Here is a 25,962-nt window from a genome sequence, read left to right as displayed (position 1 = left end):
AAGATTTGTGAGACTATTCATCTGTTCTGCCTTCACACTCTCAAGTGTACATTAAGCAACTTCATGGTGTTAGCAACAATTTCAGTCAGTAGGCCTTTAATGATTTACATAAAACCTCCTACATACATTGTTATGGCTTTGCTTCCCTGCAAAAAAAAAAAAAAAAAAAAAAAAAAAAAAGTTGTTGTGACTGAAAACATTTGTCTGTTTAACTCCGGAGGCTTATAGTTTTTTATCTGGGGCTCAGCTGCACCGCAGCGATGAATTCCAAATAAAGCAAAACGTGTGCCCGCGGTTGCTGTCTTGGATGTAGCAGACCAGATGTAGATGCCTTCTTTAGGCAACTGTTGGCACTGGTAACTGAAATTCTGTTCCACTGGGCAAGAGAGTGGTGATTTACATGTTCTTCTGCAGTGTTTTGTATATTCTAAAAAAATAAAATAAAAATGTCAATGAAAACTGGAAAGCATTTCACTGTATCCAGACAAAAAAAACAGTCAGTATTGTTCAGGCTGCAGTGTAGATACCTTAATTTAGAATAAAAACGAGTCCTTGCTTCTGATACTTCACTATCCAAAAAAAGGGTCAGAGGACTTGGGAAGCAGAAGGACAGAGTTTAAGGGTAATGGATTGTAGTTTTTAGGTTGTTTATCTTTCATTTATCGTCCTTTCTAGTTTTTTTTTTGTTTGTTTGTTTGTTTGTTTGTTGTTGGGTTTTTTTTGTTTTTTTTGTTTTTGCTGCATGCGACAGTGTTCCTTGGTAAGAAGGCACAAGGCTGACAAACACACATGTAGGCTGAAAACGAGTATAAAAAAAGGCAGGGCTAAACAATTTCAGCAAATATTTACCAGCCAAAAATAAAAAATAAAAAAAAATCATCGGTTAAGACTGATAAATATTTATTTCAGCTTAAAACCTCATAACATGCCCAGAATGAAGAAATTACATTGTTCTATGGTCACTCAGTTAGGGCCAGCCTGTGGAAGTATCATATACTGCTCTGCTATAGCGCCCTCTCCTCTGTCTCTGTCCCCAAATGGTGCAGGTCTGTTGTGCAGCCAAAGGCAAATTTGAATCTTACTATGTAGATCTCTACCATATAGTGTAATAATGCACTGAAAACAGCATATGAAGATGATACCGACCATATGGTTAACCATTGTAAATAATACTTATTTTATTTGTCTGCTACTGTGGGAAGGAAAATGCCTTGGGACATCAGTAGTGAGCAAAGACAGGGCTACGCACATTGCTTGCTGCACAGTTTTTGTGTCCTTAGTTCTCCATCTGCCTCCCTGCTGGTCACAGCTGTACAGTGTTCTGAAGAAATCCTTAAGCTGAAATCCTCTCAGTTTCATTGGGAGATTTCCCAAGGCATTCCTGTGATGGTCTCTTCATCATTTTTGTTCCAAAAGAAGGTCTAATTTTCTGACTTTACAAGACATGCGCCCAGTTTTATGGTAGTATGTGGTTTGGGAAAAGGTGAGATTTGCATTCTGAGGTGTATTGTTACCAGAGCCTCTCAGAGACGTGCATATTTAACAAATAAAAGATTTTGTAGGGTTTTTAATGTTTGTTTGTTTATTGGCAATTTGAAAAAAAAAAAAAAAGAAAAAAGAAAAAAAAAAAAGGAAAACTTAGCTTATTTTTTTTAATTAATTCTAAAATATCCAATAGAAAAATAGCTTGGAATCATTATGCAGGTTTCATTTGACTAGCATTGAAGGCTTTGCTTCAGTTAAAAGTTGTAAATTTGTGTAATTGCACTCAGTCAGACTTAAAAATGAAAGCACTAGCTTTTATTTTGAAAGGTTATTTTGTTTTCAGTGCTCAGCTTATGAATTCATAATGCATTGAATGTTTACAAAATATGTAGTAAATGTTAAAATGGTTAAAAATGTTCTCTTTGAGAGGCAGACTTTTCCAATCTTTTTGCTGGTTGCTCGTGTTGTTGGGAAAGGATCTACTCTATGACAGTTAAAGTTTTTCTGGATGGTTTTGGAACTATAAATCCCACAACCTGCCCAGCCTCATTCTTCTTACTTGTTTGAATACTTCACTGGTGTCTTGAGAAAGCAGTTGATGCACTGACCAGGACTTTTACTTCCAGCCTCATTCTTAACTGTTGCCACCACATTTCCTTTTCTGTTGCTTCTTCCCACACCAGAGGACTGGCTTTCCCATTTGGCTATTTTGTTGTTTCAGATATGTGTCTTCTGCCATCAGTCAACTGTAACTTATTTGTTAATTCCTTGAAATAAAGAGTAGAATATTTGTTACGCCTTCCCTCAGCTTCCTCCAGGCAGTAGGTACACATCCTACTTCTGCTGTTACGCGAGCATTTATTCTTCCCTTATGGCATTCAGCTCTGTCACACCCCCTTGGGTCTCTGCCACTCTGGTCTGCCAGCCTGTTTCATCTTATCAGGAGGCCCTTCAGCAATTTCAGATTTTATCTTTCTGTTTTACATAAAACTTCTTTGCCTTTTTGATGCAAAGTATATTTTACATTAACATCATTAACTTCCGTGGAGCTTATGGTTCTATCAAGCACATGCTCAAGTGCTGTGCTAATAGAGGCATGTTGGCTTGCTGAGTCATACCCTAAAATATATTCTCTCTTTTTTAGGCTAACTGTATGTGGATACACAGGAAGGCCAGATGATATATCTCTGCAGCCCATCATTGCCTTTGTCTGCCCCTCATTCCCCTATTTTAAATTTTTAATCCTCTCACTCCTGTAGCCCTTTTCTGCATTTCACTTCAGTTCTTCCTGGTAATCAGTTCCTCTCCTTGGTTTTGCTTTTGTTTTCTGAAGACTTCTCCATTTTTCTCAGGAAGGAATTTGAGGTTTTACCAGTAACAGATTGATGTTGAGCTCCAAGGGAGAGAAAAAAAGGCTGGTGATAACTGGTCATGCATATTTTATCAGCTTTCAGTGATGGGCAGTCCAAGGACTTCCTGGACCACACCATTAATATGCTGTATGTGTATATAGGCATATATAATATGTAACTGTGTGAAGAACTTTGCATATTTTGAACTTACCATTGACTAGTTTCATTTGGTATTTGCTAATACTAGAAGAGGCAAGTGAACAATTCCATTCTTCGTTCTGCTGCAGAATTTATAGGCTCTTCCCATATTTACCCTTTCAATATTTTTCAGGCTGAAAGCTGTTTAGAAGTCCTTAAATGCCATTGATCATCTTTGTTTTTCTTTGTATCTCTGCTTGGTCTTTCTTGTTTTAAAAGATGGAGAGACTAGAACTGCATGTGCTCTGAGCACACCACAGATTTCTACCACAGCATAATGAAATTTCCTGTTTTGTTCTCTTTTTCTTTCTAATATTGTGGATTATTGTTTTTATTTTTAACGATGTCTAAACAAAGAGATTTCTTAAAATTGCCTATTATAACTCTATGAACTATTTCCTGAGCAGCAGCATCTAGTTCAGAATCCATCACTTACATATAGTTGGGATGCTTTTTCCAGCAGTTACATTATTTTGAATAAATTTCTGTTCCATTTCATCTGTCCTATTATTGCCCAGTCATGTGGTACCGTGATATACTTTTGTAAGTCAGATTTCCATTTTGCTACTCCTTCTCAGGGTAGCTTAGAAAAAGAAAATGAAAGGCTGTGAATAGTCAGTTTACAGAGTTTGCTAGTGATGTTAATGAGGTCGTTTCCCACCCCTCTTTTTCCTGAACTGACCTTTCTTGTATTTTTATGGTTCTCCTTTTCATTTTCTGACTGCATTTCTCTTCCAATTTGTAAATACAGTTACTGTGAATCAGAAGAGAAAAGGAAGAGCAAAACATGTATTACAGTAGGTGCAGGTGGGAGGCCATGAGGGCAGCAAAACTTTGTAGTGGCATCATAAGGACGGATCGTATGACAGCTTTGGACATACACTGGTTTTCGTGTATGTCCAGGGGATTTTAATAGCATCACTTTAAAAAGCTGAAAATGATTCTGGGGAATTGTTATAAACACGCATTAGTATGTAATCAAGGCTAGATAAAGTGGATTATTTTGTAAGGTGTGTCATGCTTCCTATGCACTGCAGCTATCCTTGTAGTCAGATATTCCATTATTTTTGTTACTTAATTTCAACCTGCATATAAATCAAATGTGCTTCAGGATGAATACAAAGACAAGCTTTCCTGCACTCATCAGATAATGAGTCCAAAACCATCTCTATTTTACGCGTCCCATATTGTTGGCACTGGAAATTGCCTGCTTGTTCACTTGCTCTTGCAATTCACTTTGCTAGAGTCTGTAATATCATTTCCAAATGTTGTATGCTCCAGGACCCACTGTCACTTTGAGCTTGTGGGTAACTTTCCTGGAAATGTGGCTGAATAGCCAATCTGTGGTATAAGCTACAAACATACTTTCATATTCTCTCTGAGAATTATCTTCTGTACATAGATTGAAAAGCTTATTTAAACTAAGACATTTTATACCACTCATTGTTTCAGCGTGTTTGGGATTTTCCAATGTCAAAAACACTCTTCTTATTTGAAATTCAAGTTTAAGCTAAACTTGAAATAAATTAAAAAAAGAAGTAGAAGGTGGCTTCACTTTGTAGCGGAAAACAGTAATTAGCTCTTCAGACTACTTTCCTGACAATATTAATCTTACTTGTGTGTCATACACACAGACATGGGAAAATTGATTAAATTATTTGACATGCACTTCAGGAATGGACCTGGGCGGACTCAATTCAAAAGATAACAATTTTCTTTTAGACCAAAAATAAAATGTTGTAGAGTGAAAATGTCTGCCCAGATTAAGTAACTAGCAGTAGTGGAATTACCTGTTTCTAGCATTACACTGAAGAACAAGGTCAGCTAATATTGATCAATGAACATCATCCCTTTTTTTAAATTTTTAGTAAAAGATCTTCAAAAAAGCTTAAACCGCAAGGCTTGATTTTACTTCTCCTGGTGGGTTAAATCTTCTGAAATGCTGGGAGTTATTTATATTCCTCTCTTAACAGGTATCTCATATTTTTAAGTTCAATAATACTCACATTAAAACAGATTTAAATTGTGTTGAGGAAGAAAGAAAATCAGCTTCGGAGCAGCCAAAGGAATTAGAATTTATAAATTGTAGTCATGCCATTTTGACCACTGGTAATTACACTATTTTTATGTTAATGTAGAAACCTCTTGAAAGAAGTATTTAAGCACAAATTATCTATTTACAAAAGAATGGCTTTGGAAATGCAGTGAAAAACATTGAGCTGTGTAGGGATTTAGAACAGATGTCATTTTTAAAAGACTGGGCATACTAAAAGAAGTGTTGGTTTTCATTGCATTTCTTAAACATATGATGTCTCAGATGTGTTCATACATCTAAGGTTCAGACAGCATGGCACAGAAAGGTGCACTGCATCACTCTCTTCCAGTATCTCTCCAGTCCTGGGGATTTTATATATTTTGAAGACTTCTGAACTGGGAACTAGGAGTCTCAAGGAATATTTAAGCTACATCCCTTTATTGGGAAGATGTGCCAGAGCAGCTGTTTTCCAGATCTGCTCCTCATACTAGTGGTGAGGAGCTGCAGGAGCCCTAGGAATGGTAGATGCTGAAGGAGTTTTCCTTCATTCCCTCTTTCCAAACACACAAATGCTTTGGGGTTTATTTTGCACTTTGTACTTAGATTGACTGTGCTGTTTTTCACTGATGGAATGGAAAGTAGTAAACCTTCAAGATTCTGAGCCTTGGGGATGGCTCATGTAAAAATGTCCCATGATTTTCATAAGTACTGAGATGTCTAGCTCCCAGTTTAAGCAGTTGAGTAAAATTACTGAGTGTTATTCTGGACTAGCAGTCAAGTGTACCTTCAGAAGGGCAGCGAGACCCAGAAGTACATAGAGCAGGCAGGGAAGTGAGGGATCTGGAATGTATTTCTGCAAACCCCGATTGCCTCTGACTGAGATATCTAAAGCAGCCTCAGGAAGGCGGGCAACCTAATTTAACTTAGTCCTCTTTTAGATTTGACAGCCTCTTCATTGTTCCCCCTTGTGAAATTGTGAGAATGGTGCTTGATCCACCTACTGCATGAACGGATTTGGAGGATTAATTATTCTCAGTTCAGCACTTGGAACACCTATTGCAAAGCAGTGTATACAAACATTAAATGTTGTTATTAGTGCTATGCACCTCATCCAGTGACGCAACATGCAGCTCCTCATAGTCTTTCCATTCAGAAGGTGACAGCTGGGAAATAGTGAAAGCACCTCTGTGGGATCTGAAGATCTGAGCAGGAATCTATCAGTGTGCAGAGATGTCTATGCAGGAAGTTTGAAGTATTTTTTAATTGTTATCTTTCAACTTACTTCTCTATGTCCTTTGCATTTATTGTCCCCAGATACATCTTGTATACCAAAACTACAATATTCTAAAAGGCTTAAAACCTCAGAAAGGTATATTGTTTAAACTAAAACTTTTCCAGGAAATAGAAAAAAGAAATAAGCAATTTATGAAATTGAATGCCATGATTTGTATGGCTGTGAATTTTCAGTCTGTATATATCCATAGAGTAAGGGAACATATCAAAGGAAGGTTCATGCCTGGTCAAACCTTGCAGTTGAACAGTTTTCTCTGCATCTGTTACTGACCACTAGTGGACAGAAGGGACAGAGCGATGCAGTGTTTTGACCTTACTCACTGCAGCTGCTCTCAGCTCATAGTTTACAGCATGCAGGGGCTTGGTTCTGCATAATTAGTAGGCTGAAAGAAAGCCACTTTTCTTTAGAAGTAATTTTGGCCAATTATTATTATGTGTTTGTGTATATAAAAACAGTTTATCAAAGAATATAAAATAGAGTATAATCCTTTTTTTCTTTTTTTTAGTTTTATTGCCTTTTATTTAAAGAAATCCTCATTCGCAAATGTGAGCAATATCATATGTGTTTTTTGTTTTAATGCTTGATATAATTACTGGCTTTTACAACACAAGAATGTCTTGATCTAGCAGGTTACAGATGACTTAGGAAGGAGTGTTCATTTACAATGTTATTCCAGATTACACACCATACTGTAAGTATGTTAATGTGAATTTCCCAGACATCAGCCCCTATGTTTAAACACAGAACTGTCAAAGAGATGCTAAAAAAGCAATTTGAGACAGTTATGCAGTCTTTTTACTATATCACTCACTGCTGTATTCTAAAAGGTTGAAATGAGAGGGAGAAAGCATTAAGTGGGCACTTACATGATTGTCACTGCTTTTAATGAGTACTAAAAATTCTGCTCAGTACAATACTGGGAGAGAAGCAAAGCACATCTGCTCTACAAGTTTGCTTTTTATCCCTTCAAGTTGCAAGTTGGTGACAATTGTAAGCAACAAAGGAAGTCATGTTGGTAAAGATGCCTAACCTCTTAGTGAAAGAGGAGCCTGGAGTATAAACGTCCTGCATTTGCTTTTGACTTATTTGCAGTATTAGATAATACAAGAAGAGGAAGGCTTGCTGATAGAATGGAATGAACTTCTAAGTACAGAAAATCCTGCTTCGAACAAACTCATATGCAGAGAAATGGCAAACAAAGGCATGTTATTCAGAGCTTTGCATTACGCAGTTTGTAGTTCAAGTGACGGTCCCCCAGCATTTCAAATTATTTGGTGAAAATTATGCTCACCATAAAAAGAACCTGCTGTAGTTTACTAAGAATTGCTGTAATAATTTTGTAATTGGTGCGTAAAAACACTGAAAAATTAGATGTTCGGTTGATTTTCCTAATTAGTAATATGCAGTAATGAAAGGAATAAACAAAGATGTTGCTAGCTAAACAAATATATACATACATTCTCATTCACATTATATTACCAGAGCTATTGTCAGATTCTTGTATTAAGCAAACAAAGGCTAAGAAACTTTCTGAGGAGGGCTTGCCTCAATTGACAAAAGCCCCACATATCTGGTTAAGAAGCCGCCAAGGTGATAACATCTTTTGGCTATATCTAAGTGAAGTATGATAGATATCCCAGGCTTTTCAACAGGTAAAAAAAAAAAAAAAATCTCAAATAACAATCTAGGGCTGCTCCAAAAGTAATGCTTGCTATTTTATTAATCTGGCCCATGATCTCAGAGGCAGGTGTTGGTGGTATGGCACTAGAGGTTGAACCTTTCTACCTATAGGCCATTGTATTTTGTTGTCATGCGACAAACAGGAACAGAGAGGGAGTCTGACAGAATGAAGTCTGACGTGGAAGCGCACATGAAGCAAAGGGTTGTCGCTGAATTTCTGTGTGCAGAGAAATGGTGCCCAGTGATATTCATCGACACTTGCTGAATGCTTCTGGATACCAAACAGTGTCTGTGAGCACAGTGAGGCAGTGGGTGGTGCATTTCAGCAGTGGCAACAGCAATGTGAAAGTCAAGCCATGTTCCAGATGACCATGATTTCTGAGCATGGCAAATGGTGTTATTGTGCTCTTTGTAACTGATATAGTTTCCATGGAAATAAAAGGAAGCAGTGCTCTTGGAGTGACATACATACATTGATTCAGGAGATTTGGGGCAGATTTATTTGTGTGATGAGTTGCTTTGGGATTAAAACCACTGCTGCTTGGTTTCTTGGATTTTGTCTTGCAGACCTTCTGCGGGATCTTAGGCATCTCATAAGAGCTGTCCTCCTTCTCAAGCCTCTCTTTCAGACTGTACATGAGTCTTATTAGGCACTTACTTCCAGAAAACTCAGGGAAATGTAACTATTCTTCAGGCCTCTACTCCTCTGCCTATTGTAGTAAATGACTTAAATCTGTTGGGCATTTTCAGAGGGATACTGAGAAACAAAGGTGCGGAATTGTGAAATGCAATGGTGTCGTATTAAAAAAGAGTAAGAAAAATATACTCTTTGTAACTACTGATTAAGTGCAAGACAGTGTGACTCTGGCATTTTTCTGCATGCAAAGGAAAATTGTAAAAACAAAAGGAGAGGGAAAAATGAGGCAGAAAAGATGAAGAATCATGTAGCAGAAAAGGGAGATAATCTGTTTACCCATGTTAAGATAGTGGTTGAAAGAGTGGATCACTGCTTGGAGCTCCATTCCAAATTGGCAGAAAGCAAATACTGGATGCGTCCTGAAAGAGAAAGCCCTGAAACCCAGGGCTGAATTGGAGCCAGTATGTTTCTGACAGAATTTTGATGTCTAAGCATTTCTCTTGATTCCAAATCCAAATAGGATGAAGTGGCTAAAGATTGATTATGGAGAAAAACACTCTTTTATTTCTCACAAATTAGGCGTTCCAGGAGAGGAAAAAATCATATTGAAGAAAAAAAAATAGTACTTTTTTGCTTAGAAGTGTAATTTTTATTCACCCCAAAATATTTTTAAATGACATTTTGTTTCATTTTGTTCCCTTGGTAATGTCAGAAACCATAACATGAATTTCCAGATATATCCCATTCCATCCAAGTGGTATTTGAATGATTTTAATACAGAAAACTATTTAGGCAAAATTCTCCAACCAGTCTAGCTGTATTTTCTCTCTAGGCTATGGAGCTATTTTAGCAGAAGCTTTTCAGGTGTGAAGAACTTGGTAATCCCAGGACTCTGGCAAAATTACTTGTCTTGATTTGACTAATCAAAATAAGAAAGCATGGAAAAAATATACATTTTCCCCAAATTTGTTTTTTGTATATATATATATTATTATTTTTTGGAAAAAACATTTTTGACTCCCATAGCATATGTTCTTGCATGTGCTTTTTGGCACTCCTGAAGGGCAGATCTATTTCTTACACACTTGCTGACTTATTTCACAGGGGAATTAATTTTGTTCTGGATATGTGTGCAGAACTCCTGTGACAGCCATAAGTTCTCTTTAATATCTTTGTGTGCATAGAGTTCTAATAGTAAAACAAAGTGTGCTACCTGCCCATCAGCAAACCCATATGCTAGCGTCAAATGTTAATTGGCTATCAGTTGAGTGTTTAGTCCTTTTCATCTGCTAAATGGATAATGTGAGAAACTTGTACGGAAGTTAATGGAATATACTTTCTAGTCCTTGTTAAATTGCTTGTTCACCGTAGATTTGTTTCATTAGAATCACAACATGGAATGAGTATCTAATTTCTTACAGCATTGCAGGCTCTTTAAAATTGTCATTCGTTTTCCAGTGTAGACTTGCAGGCACCCAGGATGGAGGGGACCTCTGGATATCATCCTGCACAGCAGCCCTTGTTCTTCAGAAAGGGTCCCTTGGCTATAAAAGTGGTAGCTCTGCTTTCAGCTTCTGCCATACTGAGACTGATGATGGGATGCATAACTCCCACCTGAGCTGTTAGACCCCTGACTGGAAGGGTTGAGGAGGTACCACTGGGGCCCCACCTCCTTCACGATTACCCTGGAGCTCTTAGTCAGCCCTATACACAGTCAAAGCCACTCTGATGGTATGACTGGTGGCCATGTGGCCAAGTGGAAGAAACTTGCTATTTAGTGTATTACTGTTTTGGAAATAGAAAGAAAAAACAAAAGAGAAAAAAAAAGAAAAAAAAAAAGAAAACAGCAGATGAAAATGCTAGCCACTGCCTTTAGTAAGGCTTATTTTCATGGAATTTGTAAAAAGAAGACAAAGGGAACCCCCTGCATTGGCTAGTTTGTATTGCTACTACTGTCTTAGATAGGAATCATTCTTGCCAAATCTATGAAAGCTTTCATGAGAGTGAATTCAACATTCTTAGCTAAGCTTGTTCAGCAAGGGACTTAGAGTGTGCCTGAAGTTATTTATACCCAGCTTGCCATTAGCACCCACTACGAGGTGCAGGACCAAGCGGTCAGCCTGGAAGAATCTGAATTCAAGTGCTGGTGTACAAAAGTAATAGATGGAAAAGTGGTTGTTCTCAAGCTATGGGCACGTATAAAAATTCCTGCTGTGCTGCATACAGACTGGACTTGGAGACTGGTCTTGGTCTCAGCCAGAGCTATAGAGTGTGCCATAGTTTGTGCCTGTGGTTGGAAAACCATGTGCTTGTGTTGGAAGGATGTACTAGAATATGAAAATACAAAACCATTTAAAAAGCAAAATATAAGGTGGTATTATGCTGTTGGTCAGGAGTAGGAAAGAAAGTTGCTTCTCTAAGATAGTTTTCAGGTGAATATCAGATATTGATAGTGCTTGGTGGATCTTAAGGCTGTAGAAGGCACTCAAAACTTGTCAGGATTATATTCACACACCACACTGGATTGTGTTTCGACTACAGTAAGATGGTAGTGGTGCCTTTGAGGTTAATGGTAGGAGGATTGGGCCTTTAATGCACATATGTGTAGTATTCAGTGCTGCCTTCTGCATGCGGACTAACTGCTAGCGTTGGTAAACATTCATCATACTGGAAGCAGGGAAATGTATATATATATATATATATCAATACTGTGATCTGAGAGCTGAGGGTCTTATATTTTTTATACAAAGAGTTCATGACAGAAGCACCCAGTCAAGAGCAAAGTTTCAAAGATTTCCTTCTAAGGTTAACTTTGTACTCTATGAGTGGTTGGTGTAGAAAGTGAAGCGTGTTTTAAGTCTTCTAAGATCAAAACTGAAATAAAATACTGTTGAATTTATGTGCAAGCAGCAAAAATTACCTCAGTGTGTTAGACAGAGGGTAGAGAGAGCTAGTGATGAGACAAAGGAGAGAGATTAGTTTAGCAAGTTGCTGCCTGGTATGGAATGAAAGGAAGAGAAAGAAACGAAAAAAAACAACGACAAAAACCTGAGCTGCAAACTCATCAAAAACAGAGTTGTTAATTGAAAAATTGACAGACCTGTAACTACAGCAGTGCTGCTGGCCGCCACTATAATAAATGTAACTGTACATTTAGAGTAATTTGCTAATTTGCCTATGTAACACCCACAGACAGCAACATGACATAAGTACATTAGTGGAAGCAACAACTATAACCAGCTCATACAGGTTCTTGGCTGCTAGATGGATGGATCAGATGAGCTGGAAAAGATTTACAAAACAGAATAGAAATGGAATTGCTAACAATGTTGTGGCATACAGGATTTCTTTCTTTTTTTTATTCCTCCTTTTTTTTTTCCTCAGGATGCTTTAAGTCCTGTAGATGTCCTTCAGTATTGCAGCACGTAGGTAATGTTTTAAACTTGCTTGTGTGTGTGCACACAGAAAATTTGTGGAAATGGGGGTATGCATCTGCAAAATGTGAAGCATTTCAGAAACAAAAACTGCAGTATTAATGTATTTATGTGTCAGGAAGTCTTTTACATAAATAATTGAATCTGTGTGCAATAATTAATACCCCAACAGAGTTTCCCATAATACATTTTATAAAAGCACATATGTATTGGATGAACAGGCGAGATGGTAAGATACATTTTCCTAATACAGAAATGCCTGAAATCTGTACAAAGGAGTCATGCAGGTATTTTCATTCAGAAGACACCGAGTTATATACTTCTCTGGGCTAGGGCTATCCACTCTCTCCTCTTTCCGGAGCAATGAATCCCACTGTTTGATTTTATCTTTCATCCTACCGATGCCAACTTCTACCACTGTGTATGGGCTGGTGACACAAATTCTCTCAATGTCCTGTCTCTGGGTTAAGCTGAGGCTCATCACTAAAGATGAATGTATGTAGAAATGATATGTTTTGAAATTAAAAATGGCAAGATTGCTACTAGGCGCTTTACATTTTCTCTCAAACACTCATAAAGCACTCAGCAGTAATCTTCTGGGAAGGGTGATCCCGGCTTTGTGGGCAGAGTTCCACTGACAACCGAAGTGGAGTCAGGTTCATTTGCAGTGTTGCTCACAGAAGAACACACATTTGTGGGGATGTGTACTCTTGCCTTCAGCATGAGATTGCTGTTAGGTTTTTCACTAACCGTGAGTTGTAAAATATCTTAAACACGAGTCTCTTTAAATTATAGACCGTGGATCCAAGGAAGTCAGTGAGAAAAGAGCTGAGAAAAGCAAGGAATCTCTGGGGGATGTGAAGTTCTGACAGTGAAGCCCAAGGCCTGTCTTGTTTGAAGTCTTGGTCTTCAAACTGGGGCAGGGAGGGCAGCAGACCCATGGGTGACCTAAGCCTTGAGTTAGTGAGACTTTGTCAGTGCAAGCTGGCAATGACCGCAGGGCTGGCAAATGAGAGCTGGGATAATTTTTCAACCACTGTGGCCAGTTTCCTTTGAACCCTAATTTCTGTCACTGAGTTGTCATGGCTGTCACAGTAAGTGATACTTCAATGCAAATGGCAATTAAAGGGAAGTAAATACTGGAGCAGAAGTCTGCAGACTGTTATTTAAGGATGATGAGTTGAAAGTAGTTTCAACACAATAATGCTAAGCAAGCTAAATCGTTCTGTGCCCTGAAGAAGACAGCAATGTCATTTACTCAAAATCACTAGGAGTTATAGTAATACTGAGTAGGAATGTGCTCAATTGTTTTGACTATGTGAGCCTATTATAGGAATCAATAATAGTTTGTGAGTCTGCCTATTTTCTTTGATCGGATATTCCATAAAACAAGTAATTTGTTTGTTTTTCGCTGTTTTAGGTAGCCTGCCTTATGAATACAAGATTGTGATAGCAGGAAATCATGAATTGACCTTTGACCAGGAATTCATGGCTGACTTAATCAAGCAGGACTTTTACTATTTCCCCTCTGTTTCTAAGCTGAAGCCAGAGAGCTATGAAAATGTACAGTCTCTTCTAACAAACTGCATCTATCTTCAAGACTCTGAAGTGACCGTGAGGGGATTCAGAATATATGGCTCCCCTTGGTAAGCAGGTTTTACAGCATACATTAAAAAATATTGTTGATTGCTATCGCATCAGCCATTTTGTATGCATTCAGCCATATTTGGATTGCTGTGTTAGGAAGAAAAGTAGTACTCGATTTGATAAAGTTTTATATATTGTCTTGTGAATGAATCACTCTTGTGACAAAATTATATGCTTGTACAGAACAGGTATTGTTAATAAAAAAATGATGGGGGAAAGATAGAGTGCTCCTCTAGACTCTTACCCAGGAGCAGTTCTTTAATATAGTCCTTGTGGGTTTTTTTCTGTCATAAAGTATGTTTTCAACACTTAGTAAGTTTATATAATTACAGGTTAATTTTATTGCAAAGATAGATTCTTTTGACAGTTTCTGTCCTACAGATGATATTTAAGGTTCATTAGTGTATACAGTAGTCATTTAACACAGCAAGCTTGTTTCAGTATTTGTTCAGGCTTTTTTTTTTTTTCCCTTTGCATCGCTTGGAATCCTACTTTCCCTTATACAGTAGTGGCTTTCCTCAACGTACAGCTGAGCTTCTAAATTAAATAAAATTAACAAATTAGGTGCAGCCTAGTCTTTCATGGATTCTGCTATACTGTGTGAACACTTAAAACTCCTTAAAGTATCAGAGATAGGTAGGCCTTGGCCTCCTGACCCCCATCTTCAACCTCTCACATGCTTCTGTGTCACTGACATTAAATTATGATGTTATTTCTGCAAATAAGATTATAAATTAGTTTTTTTATGAGCATTCAGTACACATTTAAAATAAGTTAAAATTTATTTTAAAAGACATGTTTTTAAGATAATATGTTATTCTTCCTTTTAAAATCACATCAGGCTGGAATGTAGCAAACAAGTTGTCAAACCTGATGCATATAACCCAATGTGAATTTTCTGTGTGAATAAACTGTGAAATCTTTTGGATTTTTTTTTAATGAAAATTGGCATTTTCCCATTTGGTTACTTGAGATGGGTGTTAATTTTTTCCAAGCTTATTATTCTACATTTTTCTATATTAAATAGCTTCCCTTTTAGCTGCACCCTTCTCTCTCTTCCTTGTAGTCCTCCAAATCTTTCTATTGCTGGTTGTTTTTTGTGTTTTTTTCAACCTTCCCACCTGCTGTGTTGTAGTTCACCTTCTTGTGTCTACTGTGTATTCAACTGATATGCAATTCACTTTGTTTTCCAAATTATTTGGGAAGATACTAGATGGTATAAATCCCGATATTAACTTCTAAGAAATGCCACTTGGCATCGCTTCCCATTTTGATGTTCAACTGTAAATACTGTAATTATGCTCTGTTTACAATATGTCTGGCAACTTCACATCTTCATTGCAATATTCATAACCAGACACCATATTTCTAGTGTCAGTAATAATTTTCCAGGCAGTAAAGTACCAAAGTCTCATTAAAGTCTAGATAAATTAAATTAAAACAAAGTACTATCTACAAAGTAGTACTAAGTCTAGGCAAAAAGAAATCATTTGAACTTTCTTGGATTGATTAGGTCTGTACAAATCTGTTGAAAAAAACTTTTTTCCACCCACCAAATCATAAATGTTTCTGTAAAATATGATGTGTTGCTTTCCCTTTGTGCATTTATCCTGTGACTCTGCACAAATTTTCTAGGCTGTCTGACATGACCCTTTGCTCTTGAAAAAGATCACTTTTCATTTCTCATGCATTCATTTAGATTTACTGTTATCCTTATTTTTCTGATTCTGTAGTTCTTTGGGTTATATCTTAGCTTCTATGGTATGTGCTTCACAGTGCTAACTCATTTCCCACCCTGTTATGGTCCCAGAAGGTAAGTGTTGTAGAATCCTTTGAAGATCTTCACTTACATTATGTGGGAGAGAGTCTTTGTGATGAAACCTAGGCTGGGAAAGCTTTTTGAACAAAAAGACATAGTTCTCACAGCATTGCAAATGAGTGTCTTACAAAGACGTTAAATTATCCACAGTGTTATAAAGGTTGAAGAAGATGCCTCCCAGAATCTGACAAGTGTAGTTGGTATCCACTGATTCCCTTCCTGCCTGCTAATTCTACCAGTTTTCTATGGAGAATGTCTGTGGAACTGGGGTGATGTTTAAATCTGCCTTTGCATGTTGTCTGGTTTCCATAGGGTTGACCGTCTCTCTCTTCCTCTCTTGATTGACAAGGTGTTTTCTCTTTTTGCCATTTTTAAGCATTCCTGCACCAGCTCTGTTGAATTAGGCCTGATGTTATGCTCACGTTACTCCAGCCAAACTGCTCTTTTTTCTGTCTGTCTGTTATCATGCAATGCTGAATGAAGCAATGTCATATTCAGTGAAAACAGCAACAATAGCAATAAGAAGCTGCTCTACATAATTCTGTCAGAAGGACGCGTAGAAGAAAACCTGGTAGGAGTAACCAAGTTCCATCAGCAAGGCCACTGGTCAGAAAACTTAGGAAGAGAAAAAGCTATTGTGTGTGGGTTAAACTGCCTGACTGCTAAATTGAAGGCCGAGTACAAGTCTGTGCCTAATGAGCACTACTGTTCTTCAGCACTTCTTTTTGTTTCTAATACCTCATTTGCCCAGGAAAGAAAGCTGTTTTCATAGTCTCTCTGGGAAATTAATGTTTCTTTATACATCACAATACTAATAAAAACTAAAAAGTACATAACATTGGTGATCTTTTTATGGTGAATCTTTTATTGCCTTTGCATCATGAAGCCAGTCCTTTATAAAAAGCTTACAAATCCAGTAAAGGCTTCAAAATTTAGAGTTCTTAAACCAGTCAGAGCTCAATAAGAAGGCTAAGTTGCTTGCTCAGTATCCTAAAATGTTTTCTTTTCCAGCTTTGAAAATATGCATATAGGTTTCTTAGTGGATTTGTTTAATTGGAGAACTCCCAATTAGAGTTTCTGTTTGTTGTACATGCATAACTCTAATTAGAAGGTGAGCTATGTAAAAACTGGGGCCCCAGATCCTGCCTGCCTGTTTCTGATTACAGCCCTGACCCTCAGTCTTAATTTACCCTGTGTAAAAATAAATGCAATCTACCAATATCCCTCCTTTATGAAAAAGGCTGATCAGTGTTTGTAAAGTACTTTGAGAACCCTGGAATACAGTCTGAGTGAATGCTAATCGGCATTAATTCAGTGTGATTACCTGTAGGCATCTGTGTTTTTATATGTGACCTGTAGAGAATTGGATTATATTTCTGGTTAAGATGTTTTAGTTGCAGAGTAAACCATGAAAGCTTGATTGGTTTGTATAATGTGCGATTCTCTAAGGCCTTTTAAGTAGGCACCGTTTGTGTGTAGTTAAATATTTTCAGTAGCACTTGGATATTTTGACCTCTACTATTATCTGAAACTCAGTGGTTATTTTTAATTGCAGAGAAGAAATGGGACACTGTCTTGTCTCAGAAACCAATGCTGTAAGTCTCCCAGGCTTCAGGGGCAAGATTGCAGCACCAGATTGAACCTCTACTCAACAAAAATGTAACTGCCTTAAGCATTATTTACACTGGTAGTATAATCAAGCAGGGAACAGCCATATTGATGCCAGTGCAAAAGCTTTTGTTTAAAAATATTTGCAGCACAAAAGTGTCTAGGACCAGGGGACTATCAGTAAACACAGTGAGAGAGAGGAGCATAAAGACATAGGTGCTTCATGAGAAACTTGAGAATACCTGGATTTAAAATATATCCAGAGAATTTTGAGTTTTAAGGGTTTTCTCTATCTGTATTTGGCCAAGGAGGCTGGTGCTCTTCACAATGCACCACACACTACTGGTTCCCGTATCTGGATGAACAAAGCATGAAGCAATTTGCCAGAGAAGTTTAAGTTATTTTTTAGCTATGTGTAAAATCATAATGTATAGATAACTATGTGGTAAGCAGGAACAACAGTGAGGTGACAGAGTATACATGCTTAGGTGTTTTCAAGGCTTAACACAACAGTCATGGCTGACTGTATCTAGTGACCATTAATGCCTTTCTTGAAGCAGTAGGTTGGTCTGAAAACTCACAGAGATTCCTTCTGAGCAATGTTGCTGTGACTGTAAATCCTGCTGTGGAGCTAGAGTGAGGTATGAGTGTTGATGCCTGAAATGAACGGGTACTAAAATGTCCTTAATGATAAGGAGTTTTTCTCTAATTGTCAATAAGCATTGGACAGTCCAGACAGGTGGTTTGGAAGTCAGGAAGGCAAAATAACAATAGATGTTTGAATTTGTAGCAGAAGGTCTTTTCTGTGTCATCAGACTGGGTGTTATCTGCATGAGGATATCATACATGCACCCATATTAATTACCGATCAGTGAGCATTGTCAGGCTTCAGCTTTCCATGATAGTTCCTAACCTCCACAGTATACGGTAAAACATACTATTATTGCAAAAGTAAGAATGTTAGCTGCACCTAGAACTAAGATAAATCCCACTTGTGCCTGCGTACTACTGATGGTTTTCATTAGTCATACACTGAGTTTCCACAAGATTCCTTCAGTGCACAAGGTGCGTTACGCTTGCTGAATGGGGCACCTATGTATTCTGTGCTTATTATTTAATTACAGTCATTTATTTTTACATGGTGCATGTGTGTTTTGTATTGTCATGAGATCACCTTGCTGAGTTTCATTCTTGCAGGTGTGATCCTGAGCGTTGCTACATCTGCTTCTCTGTAGGATGTGGTTCCAGTAATACTGGGCTGAAGCATGGCTGGAGCTTAACAGGCTCTGCTGTACTATGTTGTTTCTATTGAGCAACCGAGTGAGTAAATAACATAGCCCTCTGTTCTACTCTAGCATACCATAACTAATGAGAAGACCTGAAAATGAATGAATTGTCCCCTTTATCTGGCAAAGGTTATACTGCTGCCTCCTTAATGTCTAATATTGCATCCCTGCCTCGTTTATTGGTAAGGTAAACATTTGCAGAAGCTATTTTATGTTTATGCTCTGACCTTGTGGAAAACAGCAGGAATTTCTATTTAAAGGTGGACTACTGGGCATTAATGGCAAGGTAAAAGTATGTCTTTTACTTGACGTAGCAGGAGAAATATAAGTGGCTGAAGGAAGGCATCTTCTTCCTAGCCGCTGAATCTCCATAATGCTTCTAAGCAGCTGTACGGGGCTGTAGGAGAAAATTCTGTCATCCTGTCCTAAAACAGGCATATAAAGTGGAAGGAGAGCATTTTATCTCTTTTTGCACTGTTTATCATTTTCCACAACATGGCAGAGAGAGTGGCAATCAAACCCCTTTTCCCAAACATGACCATTCTGTTATTCTAAGTGACACGTTGTCCTGGATATCTTTAAAAAGCCCTTTTGGATGAGATTGCCTCCAGACTCATTATCCAGAGAGTGGATTTTTGTTTGGCTTTGATTATCTGGAGGAATCTATTCCTTCTGAACAGAACCTCATTTTTTCTTTTTACAATTTTTTTTTTTTCCCTAGTGTCTCTGTATTCATATTTCCTTCTTCATTCTTTTGTTATAGCCTGTCTAGAACTTCAGAAACTTTTATTTCCATCAGAGAAAACGGAAGACCAAAGATTAATATCAGTCTAGAAAGACATTTGTGACCATTTGTGCTGAAGTGACATATGCCTAGGCCGGACTCTTGTGGGTTTTTTTTGCTTTTCTCTAACAGGACACTGATTAGATACAGTCCTCACATGTTTACACGGAGGACAACAGCTCTCATACAACGTTTCTGTTCAGATAATGGGAACTGGATGAAGAGGGTTAGGGGTGTGTGTAGGGGAAGTATTTATTCTGTTCGTTTATTGTTATTACTGAGCATCCTGGGTCAAGGACGAGAGCACTTGCTGTGTAATTGTAAGCTGCAGCAGCCACCACCTCAGCCAAAGTAACCTCAACAGGGCCTCATTCTCTATGTCATCACTAGATGACATGCTCCAGATGCCAGAGCTGGAAAGCTGTTGCAGCCTCTTGGCCCTTTTTTTCAGTGCACTGCAGCTGTCTGTACTGTTGTGGCATGCAGCCAAATGCCCTTGTTCAAGCAGTGTAGTCCAGTGTCATCAATAGTGCTTAGCCACAGGTGTATAACATCCTTGTATTCTTTTCCTTGTCTCATTTCGTTTTTTAGTCACAAAGTAGGAGACTTTGTTATACTCATTTTCTGACTCCGTTCTCATGTGTATGAGCATTTGAATGAGCGCGCTTGGGACAGGAAAACTGGTGACCTCCATGCAACTGCAGTAATTTCAAAGAGTAGGCAAAGGGCAAAAGGAGACAGGCTGATTTTCGTTTCACGTGGAGTCTAGTTCATCCATAGCCTAGTCTCCTTCTCAGTGCCTTCCTCCTCCATCTTTTCAAGAGCAGCTATAATAGTCTCTTTCATTCCTCACTGAACTCAGTTTCCATCAGTAAAATAATGTAACAAAGATTTATAGATCCATTTCATGAGAGGGACGTGCTTTCATTTTGCCAGTGATGAATCATCTCATGTTTACTTTGCCAGACCTTGTACAAATCTTTACAGTCATTGAGGTGAACATCAATTAAAATGAAGCTGTATTAAAATAAAATATTGACTTCGTTTAACATAATGCGCCTCCCAAGTTGGGAGCATGGCTTACTCATGACAGAGCAGCAGAGATGCAAGATATTATGTTGCTCATTTCATCCTCTGTAAAATCCACAGAAAATAATCACTGTTCTTCTGCCTCAAAATGACCAACTTGATTCTTAGTTCTTTTTTTTCCCCTTTCATATCTACAAAAAAACAAACAAACAAAACAATTCCATATCTTGCTTGTGATGCAAATATATGGGGAGTAAAAAATGAGTTATTGGACAAAACCATACTAGGATTTTTTCTAAGTAAAATATCTGATCCTCATTTGATCTCTCCTTTCTGCTCCCTCACTTGGTTTAAAGATAAAAGTACGAAGGTCTAAGGTGCAATTGCTTACACATTGGTTTATAAAGCAGGGAGATACTATTCTAAAATTCTTACAGGTCTCAGAGTGAGTAGATTTTTGAATAGGTGGTTTTTTTTCATGTCTAGCTGTGTCAGTGCTAAAGTTTACAGAGCACTGTATGTGGACGTGCTGCAGAGCGCTGGATTTTGATAGCTTAGAAATTTGTTTTAATAATGATGGATATTCCATGATTTTGTAACCAGGAGCTATTTGGAGCTCTTTTCTTTATCAGTGATGAGGCAAGCAATATAAATGAATAATTTAGGTACACAGACATAGTTTATGAGGAATAGTGCTGTCTGGGAGTGGGTGTAACAGGCTCTGCTTGTTGTTTAGAATTGAGGCATCTCAAGTTTCAGATATTTTGGGGAAGACGTTGGCATCGAGGCCTTCCTGATGTGGCTGCGTGATTATGGTTAGAATGCTGAAGATATTTCAGGCATTTAGTCAAAGGTAGGTAAGATGTGACAGATGGGTAAGAAATGGCAATGTGTTCAGAAGAGAGAAAGCGAAATTGATCATTCTGTTAAAATATATTAATTACAGTCTGTGGCACATAGATGCAGGTTTAATTGTATTTTAATGGAATGCTCAAGTGATATTTTTATTTCCTCTTCTGTACTTATCAGAAATTGTTTTCCATTTTGGAAAGTGCTGCTTCTAAAATCACTTAAAACTGCAATACACTGTAGTTTAGTTTGCAACATATGGGAGATCGTAAGAATGTTGTTTTTTTTTCCCCTGCAAAACGGTTTTGATCTATTAAATTCAGCTATTCAGGGGAGGTGGTAGGGAAAAATGTAAGATGTTGAAGTGATCTTGAAGTGTAAAAGTTTTTCGGGTGGCAGAAAGAAACTGAGACTTAAGTGTGTGTTCTGGCTGTTTTATTGTCAGAAATAGATCTCTGAATATATATGCATTTTCTTTTACTAATGGTACTTTGCTAAAATGGGTGCATTTTGTGTGGTAAACACAGCCTGGCAAGCGTTCTCGTTACATGACTTGGAAACAAAGGAAATGTGAGTACCATTCAGTAGACAAGAGGTATACAGTTGTCATTGTGTATGTGAGCAATCAGAATTGAAGAGAGGTCTCTTTAATGAATGCTGCAGTACAAATTAAGTGACAGAAATGAATTAGCAACAATAATTAACACTGCAGGAAAAAAAATGTTTGTGAAACAAGACCAAGATTTCTCAGACTGAAAGTGAATTTTCTGCAGCACATTAAAAGAACATGGTTGTTATTAACTAAATTAACTCTACTTTAGGTTTTGTGAGTGAATGAGAGTGCAAATCTAGCTACACCTATCATAGCTCATAAATATCGTCAAAGAGAAACCAACATGATGAATTCTAGTTGCTATGTGCTCCTGAGAACTTTTCCATTTCCCACGGTATAGCTTTTTTAAGTGATGGCGGTTTGGAACAGCCCTTTTTTTTCTTTTCCTGTTAATGAAGGTTCCAGAAAATGTTTTCTATCACTTAAGATTTCTCCCCAGCATTGCCCAAGGCTGAGGTATCTGGAACAACTCCATCTATGATGGTCAAAATTGAGGAAAAAAGTAAGTCAGACACGGTTCTGTACTGCTTACATATACATGTTCATAATATTGTGGATATGGATCAATTCTCTAACACTTTCCACTGTGATCACTTCTAGAGTGATCTTAGTCAGTTACTGAATCCAAAGGTCCTTTGCATCCACTCTACATGTATGCAGGAGTGCGGGATGTGGCGCTGTACACTTGCGTGCATGTATGCTGAATGTAGATCAGCAGTTATGTTTCTTTTCCATAACACTTTTTGTATGATAAACAATGCTGTTTCTCATAGCATCTGAATGCATTGTGTGGCTTTGTATTTCTGTCTGTGAGTGGGGTTTCGCGTTTGCTTATTTTGCTGCAAATGTTTCTAGCTTTAGTTAAATCTGAGAGCCGCTGAAAAATATATCGCTTTAGTTTAATTAGCTTGGTAGAAAAAAAGTCTTTTCTTGGGCAGTAATTATTAGTTGTATATTATTAGAATGAAGTAGTTAACATTCAGTTACTTAGCAGAAATAATTGAATCTTCTGATCCAGTAAACTAGCTCACTTTGGATTCAGCTGGTTTTTAATTTAAGACCTATAGAAGAGGAGACCTGTAATCTCACTGCAGGGAATTGGCTTCACTTTCCTGCAGTTCATAAACCACGAGAGTGAAATAGCAATCCCCCATAGCTGTTAGTTTTCTCTTGATTCTACACATTTTCTTCCAAGTTTATGAGACAGGGCTGATTTTAAACTTTGAAGTGCTTTTTAGTTTGTTTGTTTGTTTTTGTTGTTGTTGTTGTTTTGGTGCTTTTTTTTTCCTTTTTTTCTTTTTTTTTTAATGTTAAATTATTTTTCTGCGTGAACAAAAGGCCCACCAGCTCTATCTGCAGTCTGGGCTGGAGTCTCAGACAGAAGCAATTTCAGGATGTTTGAAAGATGTAAACACAGTTGGGTACTGGATGAGCCCTTTGGCAATGATCCAAGAGAAGCACAAATAGCTAACTACTTCGGGGCGGACCCGTGTGGTGCTGATTCTCAGCTGGAGTAAACTGGCAGAGCTCCACCAGCTTCTGAGCCCTTTATGCAGAGTGAGGATCAACCTTCCAACTCAACAATCGTTTATATGCATGTGTTTTCTGCAGGTTTTTGCACAATAGGTGTGTGTTGTGCAAAATTTTGCTCAGATGGGCTTGCTCCATAATCTTAATCCCAAAAAGAGGCAGAGGAGAGTCTTTAGCTTTCATTATTCAAATGAAGGGTGAATCCAAGGGGACAGTTCCCCTGCAGCTTCTCTCAAAGTAGCAGAGGCACAACCCCCCTTTTATCCCTATCTCCAGACCACACTGTCACTCCTCCATTACTCACTGACTGAAGTACTCAGAAGTTAGATACTTCCCAATATGCTGAATACATGTTCTCCCTTGTATGTGCACACACACATTCCCCCCCCCCCCCCCCCCCCAGTGTATCATGGGGAGGACACACATGCAAAAGGAAATGAGTTGGAGAGTGGGAGGATCAGAGGAGTGAGTCTGGACAAAGAAGTTGAGAAAATCGAGCAAGTAGCAATACAAATAATTTCTAATGTCATTTACATCACATGTGCAATTAACTCTTAACTTTATGCTGCCCAGGTTGGAGATGTTAATATTAATTAGCTTATTAAGCCTATGCAGTAATCCAAAGTTCATGAGTTCAAGTTCTCAGTTGACAGTTGTAGCTTCTTGTTTCAACTGGCTCTTCTTCCTGATAAGCCTTATTTTGGTGAAGGTTTCAGCTGGTTCTTCTTCGTGATGAGCTTTATTTGTGAGTACAATGATCAAGCAAAGAGAAATTTGCAAGCCTCTGCACAACTTGCAAGGGCACTTTGTTCAGAAGCTTCTTTCATCTCAGGTGCATTGCTATGCTGAGAAATAGATGCTGACTTGACATTGTGCTCTAAGGAAGTGTGGTATGCAGACCTGCTACCACTAACTAACGCAGTTATCTCAGTTCTTTCTATTTGTCAAGACCAGGATTTAAGAGGTAAAGCAGTAGTCTGCCATTTATTGTCTGTTTAACATCAGAATCCTTCCTTTGGGTTTGATGTTCAATAATTTAATTTTATTTAGTAAATTACCATTGTTTAATATGAATTATTTTCTTCTCCAGTAAGAAAGTAGAATAAATTGGAACCAAGGTTAAAATGGAGAGTTGTACTTGTGTGTGCCTCATATTTCCAATTGTGTAATTGACATAAGATTAGTGTATGATTATTTTGTAAGGATACCTCAGAATTCCTAACTAGTTGAATGAACATCCAGATGTTGAAGCTGTAAATTTTTTGCATGGAAAGTTCTATTGCAGCAGTTGTTTTCCACTACAGTAGTGTGGAGTGAATTTAGGACTGCAGGAAGGCATTAGCATGGAATTTAGGATTACGTGAATGTTTTTCACTTCAGGTAAGAATAAGGCATACGAAGGATCAGTATGTGCTTTTTAAAACAAGCAATAAGTTCATCTGTTGCTAAATTGAAAGTGTTAAAAAGAATGCACTTTGTGCATATATATGCACGTGCTGTATTAATGTATTAGTTTTGGAAGCATTTTCATGCTTGTTTAGCTCAAAATGGCTTTGAATTTTCTTTAAAACACGAAAAAAAGAAAAAGGAAAAAAAAAAGAGGAAATAACTGGCAGACAGTTAGTCCATATGTCCCAATTACTCCTGGTGTTCTTAGAAAAGAATGCAAACCTGATGAGTTACTAAACTGAGAAGTGGCTACTGTGAGGACCTTTTTTATCAGTTCTTAGTGCACCTATTACACATCCTATATATTTGAGTCATACTTCATGTAAAAGAGTCCTTGCACCGTAAAAAAGCCAAAGTATAGCATCTCCTTTTAGAGAGATGTTCCATCTCTTCATCTATTTGAGTTCTGCAAAGCTTTGGAGCACTTAAGTAAAGTCCAGTTAGCCAGATGTGTGGAAGAAGAATATGTTTCTTTAGCTGTGTGGTCATTTGATAGTGGAAAAATGTAGAGGTGCCATGCATAGATACGGCTTGAAATTCTTCTGTACTGACTGGTCCATTGGTGGCAAGTTTTGTATCTAAAAAGACATCATGACTCTACTATGGACAGAGGGGCTGTTCACCCTTCCTCTTAACCACCATGATTCTCAGTTACCAGTACTGGAAGTACAGACTAGACAAGCTACCTGTACCTATATTTTTAGTGTTGGGAGTCAGACTGCGGGAACAGATTTGAGGTTCTCAGGAGCTAAACAACGTTGTCCTGCCTTAAGTCCATAATACCGTGCTGATTGTCCATACAGTTATACACCTGTACCTCTAGCATTGAATCTCTTAGCTAATTATTCCAAATGAACTTTTAAGTTTGTTTATAGGATTTATTTTATTATTTATAAAAAATATCAGATGGGATATTATCTTTTGTCTTCCAGCAGAATGAAATAATCTATTTGTCTTTTGTGCTGGCATGTTTTAAATTCAGTCTTTCATTAATTTTTCTCTTCACCTGTTATCTTCTGTGTTCTCGTTATGAAGATAAAGTGGATTTCATTTTATTTTTTATTGTTTTGTAACAGATTAATGTTTAGAAATGATCAGTTCCTTTTAGTCACAGTTCATTCTTTCTTCTTTCCAGTCAGAGATGTATGAAATCCTTTGCTGAACAAAAGACGAATGATTTTATGTGTAAATCAAATTGCAAAAGAAATAATTATTGTCAAAGGGCCGCATTCT

The 25,962-nt window shown here is 37.7% G+C and overlaps 1 protein-coding gene across 12 annotated transcripts in view; it reads left to right on the top strand.

The window, feature by feature from the left end:
- MPPED1 (metallophosphoesterase domain containing 1) overlaps nucleotides 1-25,962 on the top strand; it is a 63,107-nt gene that overhangs the window by 20,756 nt on the left and 16,389 nt on the right. For 10 of the 12 annotated variants that reach the window (XM_085517956.1, XM_085517918.1, XM_085517940.1 and 7 more), the window contains one exon: nucleotides 13,540-13,761. In XM_085517956.1, coding sequence (XP_085374082.1) covers nucleotides 13,540-13,761 — 222 coding nt within the window. Of the gene's footprint in view, nucleotides 1-12,065; nucleotides 12,233-13,539; nucleotides 13,762-25,962 lie in introns of those variants that run through there. The other 2 variants (XM_085517965.1, XM_085517973.1) reach the window with 1 other exon arrangement.

The sequence above is a fragment of the Coturnix japonica genome, chromosome 1 (genome assembly GCF_054131305.1).
Source record: "Coturnix japonica strain WE chromosome 1, WE-NBRP24, whole genome shotgun sequence".
NCBI classification, from domain to species: Eukaryota; Metazoa; Chordata; class Aves; order Galliformes; family Phasianidae; genus Coturnix; species Coturnix japonica.
Note: the sequence above shows the minus strand (reverse complement) of the source record. Positions and strands in the feature narration are given on the sequence as shown.